Here is a 15,683-nt window from a genome sequence, read left to right as displayed (position 1 = left end):
GCACTTTGCGACGCAGCGGTGAAGGAGAACGATGAGCACGAGGTCGCGGTTGGGGCGTTAAACTCCTGTCAGATGCCGGGGAGTGGTTGCGGAAGTTGCTGGGCTAATAGTTGTCATCAGGTGGTATGTGGGCCGGCCGCCGGACACCATGAGGCTGTTCGAAGGGTCGTGAAGAGTCGGATGGTTGTGTATACCGAGGAGTCACCCGACGGTTGCAAAATCGCGATATGTGGCCTGGCACACCGCAGTAATAGCACACCAGCCGAGGTCGAAACGTCGGTCGCTCGTCGATGAATAGAGCGTCATCATTTGCTCTTGTATGACGGATGTACTGGTCGGGTGCGTCGTACCGAGACGTCGGGTGTCGAGGAGGAATGCGCTGAGAGCGTCGGTCATACTGCGACGCGGGAAATCTGGTTGTCATCCTTGATTGTGGGGCTGGGCTGTACTCCACAGTTGCCGCGCTCATCGTCGGTTGCCATGGGGTCAAAGAAGACACATCCATAGCCTCACGTGGCAGACAACTCGCGATGGTCAGCTGTCGAACACGATGTTTCTCGGTGGGACAGTTCCTCACGAACAATCTGTCGAATGGTAGAAAAAAGGTCGAGGCCAGGATTTGTGTCCACACTGGCGACAGTTGTAACGTTAGCCAGCCGATCAAACTTGGGCGCAATTCGATGCATCTGGAGCGTTTCAAACGTTCGGCAATGCTGAATGACGTCGGACACAGAACTGAGGCTTTCTTTTCCAATTAAAAATTATACACGTCCTTAGCAATCCCTTTGAGCAGATGCCCAACTTTGTCCTCTTCCGACATGGTAGCACAGACCACCTTGTACAGCCTTAACACTTCTTCTATGTAAGTGGTGCATGTCTCACCTGATAGCTGTGCCCGTTGCGACAGTGTTTGCTCAGCCCGCTTCTTTCTAGCAACCGAGTCGCCAAAACATGCCCTGAGCTCTTCAACAAAAAGATCCCACGTCGTGAGTGCGTCCTAGTGGTTCTCGTACCATACCAGTGCGGTGTCTGTCAGGAAGAACACTACGTTGGCAGCATAGTGGCTGTATCCCAACTGTTGGACTTGCCCACACGTTTGTACTTGGTGAGCCAGGCGTCGACACCTTCTTCGGCTTTTCCTCCGAAGGGCGGTGGAACTCGGTAGTACGGAAGCGGGCCAGATGGTGCCGTCCTGGAAACGGCTGCTTCTTCGGGCATGTCGAAGTCACTCACGGCAGATGGTGGGAGACCGGCAAGTCGACGGCTTCGTCGAAGCTGTGGCAGTGATCGTTCCGTAGTTGAAGCACTTACCCAGCTCCTCCACCACTCTGTTACGTTTGAAAGAGACTGGTAGACGTTGAAAGGGGCCGTTTATTAGGTCGTGAGGGGCAGCTCAGAAGCGGCCGAGTGGTTAAAGATCCTCCTGATCCTCTTCTTCGTCTCTCGCTCTGGGCGACAAGTGCGTTAAGCGTATACGCTTCTTTATCTTCGTGCATGTACGCAACAATATATTTGCTAGGCGTTTGCGTCACAATTTATTTCTTAATATAATATTCGCAGCTAATTCATGCGTAAGCTTTTTTTAGTGTGGAATACACACGTATCGAAGAACCTAATTAAGAAGCGTCAAATCATGAAAGTGTCAAGTACAACAGACAAAATAGAACTGGCAGAGCTTTCGAAGTTGATTAATAGACGTAAGGTATGCGATGTAAGAAGGTATAACATGGAGAGAATTGAACACGCTCTGAAAAACGGAGGAAGTGTCAAAGCATTGAAGAGGAAACTTGGGATAGGCAAAAGTCGGATGTATGCACTAAGGGACAAAGAAGGCAAAATAACTACCAATATGAATAGGATAGTTAAAATAGCGGAGGAGTTTTACAGAGATCTGTACAGTAGTCGAGACAACCACGACCTTAATACTATAAGAACTAGCAGTAACCCAGATTACACCCCACCAGTAATGATAGAAGAAGTCAGAAAAGCTTTGGAGAGCATGAAAAGGGGCAAAGCTACTGGTGAGGATCAGGTAACATCAGATCTGCTGAAAGATGGAGGACAGATTGTGTTAGAAAAACTAGCCACCCTGTTTACGAGGTGTCTCCTGACGGGAAAAGTACCAGAGTCTTGGAAGAACGCTAACATCATCTTAATACATAAGAGAGGAGATGACAAGGACTTGAAGAATTACAGGCCGATCAGCTTGCTCTCTGTAGTATACAAGCTATTTACAAAGGTAATTACTAACAGAGTAAAGAAAACATTAGAATTCAATCAACCAAAGGAACAAGCAGGATTTCGAACAGGCTACTCAACAATTGACCACATTCATATTATCAATCAGGTAATAGAGAAATGCTCAGAGTATAACCAACCCCTATACATAGCCTTCATAGATTACGAGAAGGCATTTGATTCAGTAGAAATATCAGCCGTCATGCAAACACTGCGGAATCAGGGCGTAGATGAAGTATACATAAACATTCTCGAAGAAATCTACAGCGGATCAACTGCTACCATAGTGCTTCATAAAGAAAGCAACAGAATACCAATCAAGAAGGGTGTAAGGCAGGGGGACACAATTTCCCCAATGCTATTTACCGCGTGCTTACAGGAGGTTTTCAAAGGTCTAGAATGGGAACAGTTAGGGATAAGAGTCAATGGAGAATACCTTAGTAACCTGCGCTTCGCCGATGACATTGCATTGCTGAGTAACTCGGGGGACGAATTGCAACTCATGATTACGGAGTTAGACAAGGAGAGCAGAAAGGTGGGTCTTAAAATTAATTTGCAGAAAACGAAAGTAACGTACAACAACCTCGGCAAGGAGCAGCGCTTCGAGATAGGTAATAGTGCACTTGAAGTTGTAAAAGACTACGTCTACTTAGGGCAGGTAATAACCACAGAGCCGAACCACGAGATTGAAGTAACTAGAAGAATAAGAATGGGGTGGAGCACATTCGGCAAGCACTCTCAAATTATGACAGGTAGATTGCCACTATCCCTCAAGAGGAGGGTATATAACAGCTGTATCTTGCCGGTACTTAGCTACGGAGCAGAAACCTGGAGACTTACAAAGAGGGTTCAGCTTAAATTGAGGACGACGCAGCGAGCAATGGAAAGAAAAATGGTAGGTGTAACCTTAAGAGACAAGAAGAGAGCAGAGTGGATTAGGGAACAAACGGGGGTTAAGGATATCATAGCTGAAATCAAGAAGAAGAAATGGACATGGGCAGGGCATGTAGCGCGTAGACAGGATAACCGCTGGTCATTAAAGGTAACTGACTGGATTCCCAGAGAAGGGAAGCGGGTTAGGGGGAGACAGAAGGTTAGGTGGGCAGATGAGATTAAGAAGTTTGCGGGTATAAATTGGCAGCAGCAAGCACAGGACCGGGTTAACTGGCGGAACATGGGAGAGGCCTTTGTCCTGCAGTGGACGTAGTCAGGCTGATGATGATGATGACACACGTATCTGTGATAAAATGGTTTTTGAACACTGTGGCTTCAACTTTCCGTATTCCAAGGCTACCTGTCACTGTGGCTCTCTTCACAGCCGCGGCCTACCTCATTTTCCTTCTTCGTTCCATGGGAATCGATACACGCCGTTGGCATTTCATGCACGAGTTGGAGCAGCAAACGGCTGAACAACCGATCATGGTTTATCGGAACGAAGATAAACGGGCGACCACGTGCGCATATCCCGAACACTCGGAGGCTTGCGGTGAACCGGTTCGCCGTCGCCTACTCTTCTCGAACCGGAAGCCTGTAGCAGATGACGCACCCCACAATTCCTCGCTCTTTTACTGGTCACCTATTGACGTAGAAACGTAGATTGACATTTCTAGTTCCTCGTTAACGGAGGTTGGAAAGGCATTGTGCACGGTACCGTGGTGTATATGTCTCCTGCGGGACGCTTGGGGCCCGAAAACCCAGAAGCTGGGCTGAGTGTCCTATACCCAGCGTGTGGAAGAAAACAGCTAGGGAAAAAACAGTCGAGAGTAAGGCGCGAGCGGGCGGGAGAGTGGGGCGCAGGGAAGACAGAGAGCGAACGGCGAGAGAGGGAGCGCCTGAGCACTGCACCCGCCCTCTCTTACACTCTCTCGCACTACATCCTCCGATTGCTAAAGGTGGGCATAAGCATGCACCCACAGCTGTTGCCGTGGGAGAGGGAGTGAGAGCAAAGTGATGACACCTGCCGGCGCCCTGACACCACTGCGGACAACGCTGGATGCCTGACATAGCCCAACAAAGAAATGCATTCGCATTTAAAAGGAAGCAACCAAGGAGCAAAGCTTAGGGCATGCAAAGGTACCTAGTTTCAGCATATAAAAACAGTTTAGGTAAGTAATGGTGCCATCCATAGGCAGATTCGAAGCACTTCTGGTAATACTTTCTTCTGCTCCATGGAGAGCAAGTCTATTACATTAGTGGACTGAAAGTGCTCCCTGTATGTTCCGTTGACAAATGTAGAGCAGCACCGTCGCGACATCTACTACATGGAGCAGCTTTTCCTGCCCCACAAAAATCAGTGGATTCGACCGGAAGTTGCAAACGCCCCGTGCCTTGAAACAACACCAGCCTTATACCGTCACCCCCGGAAAATCTTTTCAGGCCTGCGCCCAGCAATTTGACGTCATTTCCGGCCGGCCGACTCTCGGGGAAGCCGCAGCGGCAGCGAGCGCAGCGCGGGCGTAGGTGGTGACGGTTCGGCGGCGTGGTGTTGACGGTGTTTCACGTTTGTTGCTTTCCGTTGTTGTTTTGCGGCAATTTCGTTTCCGTGCGTGATGCTGGAGTGATGCGACAATGCCGAATAAGTGTTGTGTACCCGGATGCACCGGCAACTACAAAACAGGAAAGAAGATACAAGTGTTTTCCTTCCCTAAAGACGCCGACGCTCTCAAACAATGGCTACGCGCCATTCCTAGGAAGGACTTCGTGCCGACTTCGTGCACTAAGGTAAGAATTTGAGATGCTCCTGTTCTTAGCTTGTCGTTGCTTGTTCGGGTAGAAATCACCTATGATGGGAAATACTTGAGCGTGTGGCCGCCGGGCCTCGCGAAGCGCTGACGCCAGCAGCGTTCGCAGCAAGGATGGTCAGCTGCGCTTTGTTCACTAACAGTGCCGTGGTGTCGTCCATTCTTGCAAGCTCTCGGTGGAAGCGCTTCGTGGAGTGCGGTGACATCACGCTCCCGTGTTTCCTTTCATGTTGCTTGTACCGCTTAGCGCAGCGCTTTTATTTAGATGCTTGCGAAACGTAGGTAGACTTTGTTTTAGCTACACGGACTGTAAACGCGGTCATGCAAACGGGAGCACATTTTTTTCTTTTGAGAAGTGGCGTCTCAGACGTTCTTGAAACGTTTTTGCAGGTGTGCGCGAATCATTTCGACGCTTCATGCATTGAGAAGACGACATCGTAGACGGATCCAAGGACAGGGAGAGTTATTGAAGTTGCACTCCCAGTACCACGGTTGCGTCCTGGATCTGTCCCAACGGTATTTTCCGGCTGTCCGTCCTACCTATCAGTACGAGACCAGAGCACGAGAGAAACCCCTGACGCCAAGAGGAGCCGACAAGAAGCCTCCCAACTCGCCCGTGCTGTAGAAAAGTCGCTGGCGTCATATGAAGCGGAGCAAAAACGAGACTGGTTTTCGTCCCTCGAAGAACTAAGGGCTCGCCTGCAAGGGGTGTCAGTGTCTCCAAAGTGGACTGTGATTCATAAAGAAGAGTGCTCCATGTTTTTGAACATTATCGACTATCGTGAACCTTGTTTGAATGCGTCATTGACCGTGTTTGCAAACCTTGAAGTCTTTGCCTGCTATCAAGGTTCACCAATCAAGAACCTTGGTAGCGCTGTTGTACCAGACTCAGTTCAAAAAGTAAGTTCCTTGTTGGAAATTTTGAACAACCTGTCGATGCTGTCTGAGGAGCGCTGCACTTATTGCCACCTGGCTCAAGCAATACATTCCCTTGTTTGAGCCTTGTTTCCAGTTTTGTATCTCTTTACAAGTTGTTAGCTTTTAAAGGTGCTGTACTTTTTTCTTTTTTTTTTAACTCGAACTGCCTCGGTGCCCACTGTAGCAGTTGTACAGTCCGTTTTGGTACCTAAGCTGTGTACACTTTCCTTGTGCACTCTGTGTACAGACATGTTGTGCACTGTGATTTGTTTTTTTCTTAGATTTTTGTTTGATTTTTTCCCTAGGACATGCACCTACCTGTGGCAGTACAATTACTTTTCTTTCTGTCATTTATCATGCTGTGGACCACAATTTAGTCACCAGTGTTCTTTTGTATTGTATTTTTTGGCAAGTGTTTGAACCTGATACCTTGTGTTGCTACTGCTACTATGATAAACGAATGGTATGTTTTCCTCTAACCTACAATTTAAATGAAAGTGTGCTTTTTCTGTTCCAAAGCTCGGGGATGTTTTTGCTGTTACAATCTGTTTTGTTTTCTGAGTTTTATGTGGCAAGATATTGTGTTTTGTACTTTTGGCATATTTTCAGCATTAAGGGCAACATCTTGTGTTGCCTGTCGTCTGCCTGGACCGAGAACAATGTGCACTGTGATATTTGTACAGACGGCGTCTGGCTGTGATAAATAAATACGCATTATTCCATTCACGATATTCATTATTTCTTGATACCTTGATAAGTTCCCCCGCAACGGTGGCTCAGTGGCTAAGGCGTAGCGCTGCTGAGCACTAGGGCGCAGTTTCGATACCCGGCTGCGGCGGCCGCATTTCTGATGGAGGCGAAAAGCAAAAACGCCCGTGTGTACGAGATTTCGGCACACAATAAAGATTCCCAGGTATTAAAACTTGATCCTGAGCTCTCCCCTACGGCGCGCTTCATCGCCTGCGTTGCGTCGGCGCGTTAAACCATACAATCAATGGATACCTTGATAAATCGTGCGGACATGTTGTCAAGGAACCTCGCCCGAGTCGGTAGGCGTGAAGGGCGCTCGCGGCTGGCGCAGCCACCCAGCGAAGGGCGGCCGGCCGGCCGGCGCGATGTGACGTCGTCGACGTCACGTCACGTGACGCGCAGGCCTGAAAAGCTTCCGGGGGTGACGCTTATACGCGCCAACGGACGCCGGTCGCGTCACAAACGCCTCGCGTTGAAGCCACTGATCTCTACTAGCGGGAGCTGCATGGCGCTTCGAGCACGCGCGGTTGGCGTCCCGGAAGCCACCGCCATGAACGGTCATCTGCTGCGAGTGCGAGGGCTTTTCTCTCTCAAATAATTGTGACGCATTTCTTAAGCAACGTCGGCGACTTTAAGCGCATCTATCTATCTATCTATCTATCTATCTATCTATCTATCTATCTATCTATCTATCTATCTATCTATCTATCTATCTATCTATCTATCTATCTATCTATCTATCTATCTATCTATCTAGCCGCCTACGACTCTTAGCTCTCCTGGCTGTTTCGATAATGGTATCATTACCAAACTTGGTATGGTATAACATGACTGTATGAAGAACATAATTGACTAGTCAGAACATGAAAATCATGTCATGCATGTCATGAATGTCATGATTTACATTTCATGATCCTGCAGCTCTTGCGGTGGTTTCGTTCACATGGCAAATGATGCAAAACTGGTAGTGTGTGGCATGATTGCATGACGAACACAAGCGACAGACCCTAACATGAAAATCATGACATGCGTGTCATGTAACAGCATGAATACATGCCACGCTCATGATGCGCTCGCGGGCGTTTCGCTAGCATCACATGTACAAAATGCGGTATCGCAGTACATGAATGGATGACGAAGTTATGTGACTGGTGCAAACATGATAATCATGAGATGCGTGTAATGTAACAACATGACTACATGCCACGCTCATGGTGCGCTGGTGGCCGTTTTGCTAGCTTTGCTTATACCAAATTCGGTATTACGGGACGTGAATGGATGAAGCAGATATGATGCTGGTGCGAACATAATAAACATGAGATGCGTGTCATGTAACAACACGACTGCATGCTACGTTCATCATGCGCTCGCGGCCGTTTCACTAGCTACACATGTACCAAACTCGCTATTCAGTGACGCGAACGGACGACATAGGTAAATGAAACATCCAAACACGATAATCATGACATGCTTGTCATGTAACAACATGACTACATGCCACACTGATGATGCGCTCGTGGCCATTTCGCTAGCTTCACATATGTCAAATTTAGTATTACGTGACGCCAATGGATGACGAAGGTATGTGACTGGTGCAAACATGACAATCATGAGATGTGTGTGATGTGAGAACATGACTACATGCCACAGTCAAGGCGCCAACATATTTCAACGTGACGTGGTGCGCGTGCTCACCCTCGTTCATTTCGTCGCGTCACGCCGGTGTTGCCACGCCAGACGCTGATCTGCCTGCCATTTACTCGCAGGCGCGCGCCTCGCTGCGTTGCTCTGACGCGTGCGCGTTTCAGCGCGTCCGGCACCCCTCCGTCACGAAAAGAGGGAGACGCAGTGTTTTTTGAGTAACGCATCGGCGCGAACTGCAGCACGTCGCATTTCGCACTGGTTGCCGTCGGGCCGCGCCGGCGGACGCTGGTCACGCCTGGCGTCAGACTATAGAGTGCTCACGTTTTGGTAACGTAGCGTCACTGTACCCAGCATGCGCGCGCGTCAACGCTACATTGGAGTATATATATATATTGGGCCCTTCATGATGCGCTCGCGGTCGTTTTGCTAGCTCCACATATATCAAATCAGGTGTTACATGACGTCAATGGTTGACGAAATATACGACTGGTGCACACATGACAAAGCCTGACACGCTCGTCATGTAAGAACATGACAACATACCATGCTCATAGCGTGCTCGTGGCCATTTTGCTAGCTCCGCATATACATTTGATATCATGTGACGTGAATAGATGACGAAGCTAAACGACACATCCAGACATGATAATCATGACACGCACTGTCATGTACGGCATCATTTCCCTCCACCGCGTAACGTTGTGCTGATTTTTAAGTGACATTTCAACATTCCTCTTGTGTGCTTCGCATTTCAATTCCCACTGTACGTGGGATCTGCCAATTTTTTAATGTTAGTCGAATCAACACTGCATGGCCACAGAGAGCAGACGCGCTCTCGGCTCGTGTGGCGTTTCTTGTACGGACGCCGAGATGTTGCCGATGAACTCAGCCGTGTGAATGCGAGTGCTGCTGACAGAAGGGGTGGCTTTCCTGCATGACATGAACGCCTTTTGCTCTCTGCTATCTAAAGGTAGTATACACAGTAACTGTAGCTAAAACGATATGGTGCTGCCACGTGCATTGAAATCTACAAAATATGGCCTCCAAAATTGTGCACGCACGGCGCACGCTCGCTATATAACGGAGGCCATCCTTTCGTTTTTTGAGATTACCGTCAGATGGCACTCACGTCGCACATAGGGCCTGCAGAATTCCATTCACCGATTTTTTCGCGCAAAAATAAAATAAATGTTCTATTCTATTCACTCTCTCCAGACGGAAGACTATCATATTTCTACGACATTTGCAGTCGAACATGCAGATGCGAGGCCACCTTTTTCTTCTATGTTGTAACTGACAACCGTTTTTAAATGAAAAAGAAAAGACAACACTTACTGTGCCCACCGCTACTTCCTGCAATGACCAGGGTACCTTATGCATCACACGGGGAACGTGCTGCGAGGGGGGGGGGGGGGGGTATAGAAGAGAAAAGGCATTGAGTATAATCGGGTCAGGGCGAGGCACTTTTCTCAAAGAAAGAGAGAGAGAAAAGGGACGAATTCCAAAATTTTGACTTTCGCAAGTGTGTTTACCCGCTGATCAGCTGATGATACACGTCACGTCATGATTGGCTGAAATATTTCCTTACAAAAATTTTCAGCAGGTTAATTCGTGCAGATCGTAAGAAATTTGTTCAATATGAACGAGCGTTTGTCGTCTACAGTCTATAGCATATGCTTCTGCTGGCCATGGAGCTTGAAAGTTTGCGTACGTATCGCACAATCCGAAAGAGCAAACGCTAACGTTAAAATTTTTTTAAATTTGTACAAGGCGGTTGCAAGGGAAGCCAGCGCTGCCCAGGCGGCGCGCATACCCTTCCTCCATGAGGGCATAGAATTTACACGATGCGCCGTCCTGGCGGGCTGGCATAAAACAAGCTAGTAGGACTGGGCCATCGCGAGGTCTACGGGAATGTTTTAACGTGTCCTCGTGCACGTCGCACGTTGCCCAATGTGCGTCGTGCTGTAGGTACTTTGGAACGCGCAAGAACAACAAAGAATAGCACACTTCACTGAAAACAGCGACGCAGCGGGTGAACAGCGATGCCAGCAATTAATCTCCACCACGGTTTCAGCGATGTGGTGTGGGTAGTCGGGTACTTTCGCCAGACTGTGTTGTCGAAAAGAGCGGACGCTGTCCGAAGTGAAGTACGTCTATGACGCGGAAGAAACAGTGTGACCTTTCGAAGTAGTGCCAAGCATTTTACGGCGTAAACTTACAGATAAGTGTGTTCAAACAGCGCTTGCGAAGCTCGACGTAGTAAGCACGTTGCTCGTTATGCGCCCACTTCGAAGTAAAATTGGTAGTTTCTAAGGCAGCACTGAAGCCGAATTCGGCCCTGACAGCTGTTTTGAGTGAGAACATCACATTTACGTAGTTGGTAGTCACAGCTCTTGCACTATGTATTATAGAAGTTGTTTCGCCATACGCGCTTTCTTTTATAGTATGTTCAACGACAAGCGTGAGCCCACAAAATGCTCGTGTCGCAGTGTTTAAAGTAAGTTTTCGTGGCTGACGGTTAATCGTGAAAAGAATGCCCATGGCAACCTTCACATAGAAGGTCACTGTAAAGTGGAGATTAGAGGTGTTAGCGGAAATGCAAACATGTCGCAACGGTCGTACTTTAACGAAGTCGACTCGCAGTCGTCTGCAGACCATTCGCAAGCTTGCCGTCGGTCATCGTCTAAGCTTGATACTTAAAAAGAATGCTTTTGAACAAGCTGGTTGTAAATGACCTTCCATAGTGGTTCTGTGGTTGACATGCAGAGTGTGGTCAGTTATGCAACATGCGTATATCATCACGCTTTTTCCAGCAGTCATCGTATTCTAACCAGTCTCGGACTGTGCTCGCGACAGTCAGATATAATACCGTATTTACACAAATGTGACACGAGGTATTTTTTATTTTTGCTGCTAAAGTCAACCCTCGGGTACCGAGTACCGAAATTGTATTTTTTTTCTTCCTAGACGTAATGAAATGTGGTCGTGTTACAATCTAATAAATACGGTGCGTGTAATATGCGACACGAAGCCTATGCAACCCAAGTTTTCGTGTGATTTCTTGAACGTTTCCAAGGCAAGTTTTTAAAGACTCGTGATATTTTCGAGAGCACTAACCCCTGTACATTGGTGGAAATCGACGCTGGAGGGAGTCAAGTATGCCTGCATGCAGATTATTTTTCCTGTTACTAAAAACTTTCTGTGGTTATGACATTCATGAATACGATAACGCCGGTCTCGAAGCTTTTTTTTCTTTCTCCGGTCATCACGCACGGTGCCATGGTACACGCTAACAATTGTTTGTACGTCCGAATGTTTCCGGCCACGCTCAACAGGGCGGCGCTCCATGCCCGTGGATACTAAAGTAACTGTATATGCTACCTTTAGGTAGCATATCTAAAGGTAGCATATAGAGTAACTCTAGTGGATACTCCCGCGCGAAGGCAGGCAGGAGTGTAGCAGTAGTTTCCACTCCTGTCTATACCACTTGGGCTTTTCGAGCTTCACGCTACAAACAGTACGATTCAAGAACAGGTGGGACACTAAATAAGAACTAGGCAGAAGCAGGGTATTTTTGTGTAAATCTCTTACTCTGTAGTTCCTTACGTCTTACACGAACACTGATAGCCGATTGTATAAGTACTAAGTGTGAAGCAGGTTTTGTGTTCCAGACAGTGTAACGTGTTTGGGAATTTTAATTTATGAAGATTGGTTCGTTATTGGTGCTCCGAAACATCTACGTTACATGCGTGAAAACTTGTTCTGCTGAGGTGGCCACATATTGATTGCAATATTAATCGCAAGGTTGCTGTAGTTTGCGCAGCGTTGCAAAAAAATACAGGTGGTTATGCACCACTAGCATTGGGTGAGCCCCGCTACCGAGTACAGCAGGTGCAAGCGTTCAATGGTAACTCCGTTCCACGATCGAATTTGAGCACGTGAAACACGTGAAAGAGAGAGAGAGAGAGGTAGAAAGCTACAGGAAGAGAAAAAAGAAAAAAATGAACACAAACAAAAGCGTTCACAAAAAGACAGAAACATCGATAGAAATGAAACAGTCGCGAAAAAGGAAACAAAAAAGACTGACAGCAAGGCAGGAAAAGAAAGAGAAAAATAGTGAGAAACAAACAAAACAGTGAAAGTGAGAGAGAGAAGCGCGAAGGTGCTATCATTTCTTTCTGTCAAATCGCAAAAATTTGGATATCTGAACAACGCTAAATCGTAGTTCGTTACTGACTTGTCTACACGAGCCCATAATCGGGTGAGAAGCATGTGGTACCTCCGCGATGCTAGCTTCTATGTACGCCAGGTTTGTCGCATCGTCTCTGCCGATGCTGTTGTTTGGAGTGATGCCGTTCCAGATCTCCCGAATGAGGCCAGACATGTACGCCAAGCTCGAGGGCGCTCCCACGTAGGAAGTATCCATGAGAGGCCTGAGCCGAGAAATCTGCGATCCGCGGAGAAACGGTCGTTACCACAGGAACCAATTAGTGAACTCTAGCAGGGGCGAATTGGCGGCCATCGATACAGGCACGCCCACGTCCTGATGGGCTTCCCCATTGGGCGGCCATGTTTTATCTCATCTTCCCCACTCATCCCTCATTGGTGGAGCTCAAAAGAAAACGTGCCTAACACTGAACGAAAGGTCCGCGTTGGTGGAACAGTGGCTACGTCACTGGGCTGCTGACCCAAAAGTCGCGGGTTTGATCCCGGCCGCGTCGTTCCCATTTTAATGGAGGCGCAATAGTGAAGGCCTGTGCGATGTCAGCGCACGTTTAAAGGCCAACTCCGGCGATTTTTCTACCATGCCAAGGTAATGGTGTTTCTATGTTCCACAGACACTTTGGTCACGAGCCCAATAGCTGAAATGGTCAGGAAATTTGAAAACAATTTATAATAAACAAACAAGTGCAATACCGAAACTGAAACCCAATGGGGCGCCCTGTCTGCGTATGACGTACTATTTGGTAAGAACCGGAGGCCCTATACTGGTTCCGCCGACGCGAAGTATGAAAACTGTGAAAGTCAGACCGGAGAAGCACTGGCCAAACACCACAGAGGAAGGAAGAAAGCTTTCCCGTGCTATACCCGTGCCAAACACCGCTATTGTCACCTTGTGACCAGCACAATAAACACTGTAGCGGCCAAAATAGCGATACCATCGGTTGCGTCACTTCTGTTTACATGTCAAACATGACGTCACACAGACATTGTTGTCAATAATTCTGGCAAGCGACGTCAGCTTTTCGAGGCAACTTTTAAAATTCATTTGCAAAGAATCAGCGCATCTCTCAAGCCTGCAATTTGGCATGAATGACAGAAATGAGCAAAGCATTGTACCCAGTCATGTTTATTGAGATACATATTAACCTCGAAAATTGCCTGAGTTGGCCTTTAAAAACATCAGATAGTCAAAATATCCGGAGCTCTCCCCGCGGCATCTCTCGTAAACATCTCCTTGTTTTGGGACGTAAAACGCCAGATAATAATAATAATAATAATAATAATAATAATAATAATAATAATAATAATAATAATAATAATAATAATAATAATAATGATAATATTAATAATAATAATAATAATAATAATAATAATAATAATAATAATAATAATAATAATAATAGAAGCAGTTACTTTACCATAGAATTACAAATGACAATGAAGCGAGGACTTGCTCCTCACAATTGCCTTTCTTAGATTCTTAGCTTTCCGGCAGTAAAGTTAAGAAAAGTGGTTCTTGCCATGCATCACCAGGGACTGCGTGGCCAAAACTCTCTGCTCTTTAAGCAATGGCGGGGCAAGTTTGAGTCAAAGTATGGGGCAGACTTCGCGCCCCCCTCAGGTGATTTAGAAGAGTGATCATACCCTTTCTGCGCCCCCTTACCCCCGTCCCTGCCTATGCCCACCTCCATCGTTGGGAGGCTTCGGTTGGCGTCGCTTAACCAAGGGAATGCCGTGGTCACCACGAGGTCGACGAGGGGAATGAGCTCGTACGCCTTCACGAGAGTCTCGGACAGAGTGGAGTTGGCGTACTCAAAGTAATCGTCCAGGTCCCTGGGCAAGTCGACGGCTGTGAAATGAAGCATAACGAATCAGGCCCAGCGCGAATGGCCAGGAGACGAGAAATGAACGTCATGTTAGACGCAGCGCTGAAAGACGAAGAAGCCGAAAGTACTAGACGAGCGCTGTCTCGCAACTCTAAGATTTATCCTGAAAAAAAATGGTCACGTATCTGCGCGCTTCACTGTAAACGTCGTCAAAATACAAGTCTTCTTGCGGCCGTTATGCATGAGACCCAGTCTCATCCGCGTCAGATATGGCACTGCGTGAGAGGCGGACGCACTCTGGCAGGGGCGTCCGAAAATATGAGCATAATCATGTGGTGGTTTTGGGACGTTAAACCCCACATATCATCATCATCATTTGAACGGTAGCAACATGACAATATTTATGTAGCGCATACCTTGTACCTAAAGAAAAATGTCTGCATTCTTGATTAATTGTAATGTAGCGTACTAGCCCCACGGAGGCGCGAAAAGAAGGCACCTACACTCCTTGAAGTTTGGGACAAGACTAGTTTATTTTCCAAGAAAAACAGGCTCCGAAAACGACAACCAAAAGGGGCGTGACTGCGTATCTTCCGCGGCCCTCCGGAGATAACGTGAGGCATGTTGGCCGCGTCTGCGCCGTGCGCCTCGGCATACGAATTGCTTTGTGCACACAAATAAAATTATCTCAATCTACGGCGTCATCGCCCGCTACAGTAATAAGTGAAAGACATAAATACTTACTATTTAAACTTTTTCGTCGTTGACGTTTAATTGTAATGAGTCAAAGACAAAAAATAGTTACTATTTAAACTTTTTCGTCGTTGACATTTCATTGTAATAACTGAAAGACAAACAAATACTTACTACTTTAACTTTTTCGCCGCACTTTACCCCACACTATCTTAATCGAAAAATGCACTCGGTGAAGATGAGCACGTGAAGCACGTCAAATAGAAAGTGAGATAAAAAAATAAAAAGATGAAAGAAAAGATGGACAGCAATAACGAGAATGAAGGCAAAAGGATAGACGTACAAAAAAGAACGTAAGTAGAGAAAGGGGGAAAAACAACAGTTGGAACGATCGAAAAATGTCAGAAAAAAAGAAAGAGAGAAATTAATATAACCGAAGGCAAACAGAAAATGAGAGCAATGACAGAAAGAAACAGACAATAAAAAAAGACACAAAAAACAGGGAGCCAGATAAGAAAAGAAAGAGAGAAATAACATCAACAAACTGAGGCAGAAAGAAATGGGGCAAAAAGCGAGAAATTGTAAAAAATACATCTCGAAAGAAAGTAATGCGAAACAGCAGGTACGAAAAACACGCACAAGAAACGAA

The 15,683-nt window shown here is 46.9% G+C and overlaps 1 protein-coding gene across 1 annotated transcript in view; it reads right to left on the bottom strand.

The window, feature by feature from the left end:
• LOC142802972 (uncharacterized) overlaps positions 1-15,683 on the bottom strand; it is a 69,493-nt gene that overhangs the window by 33,867 nt on the left and 19,943 nt on the right. The window contains exons 7-9 of the mRNA XM_075888062.1: positions 14,201-14,364; positions 12,571-12,738; positions 9,627-9,686 (exon numbers count right to left, since the gene is read on the bottom strand). Coding sequence (XP_075744177.1) covers positions 9,627-9,686; positions 12,571-12,738; positions 14,201-14,364 — 392 coding nt within the window. The remainder of the gene's footprint in view (positions 1-9,626; positions 9,687-12,570; positions 12,739-14,200; positions 14,365-15,683) is intronic.

This window comes from Rhipicephalus microplus, chromosome 3 (assembly GCF_043290135.1).
Source record: "Rhipicephalus microplus isolate Deutch F79 chromosome 3, USDA_Rmic, whole genome shotgun sequence".
In the NCBI taxonomy this organism is placed as follows: Eukaryota; Metazoa; Arthropoda; class Arachnida; order Ixodida; family Ixodidae; genus Rhipicephalus; species Rhipicephalus microplus.
The sequence above is the reverse complement of the archived record's forward strand: the minus strand, read 5'-3'. Positions and strand labels throughout refer to the sequence as shown.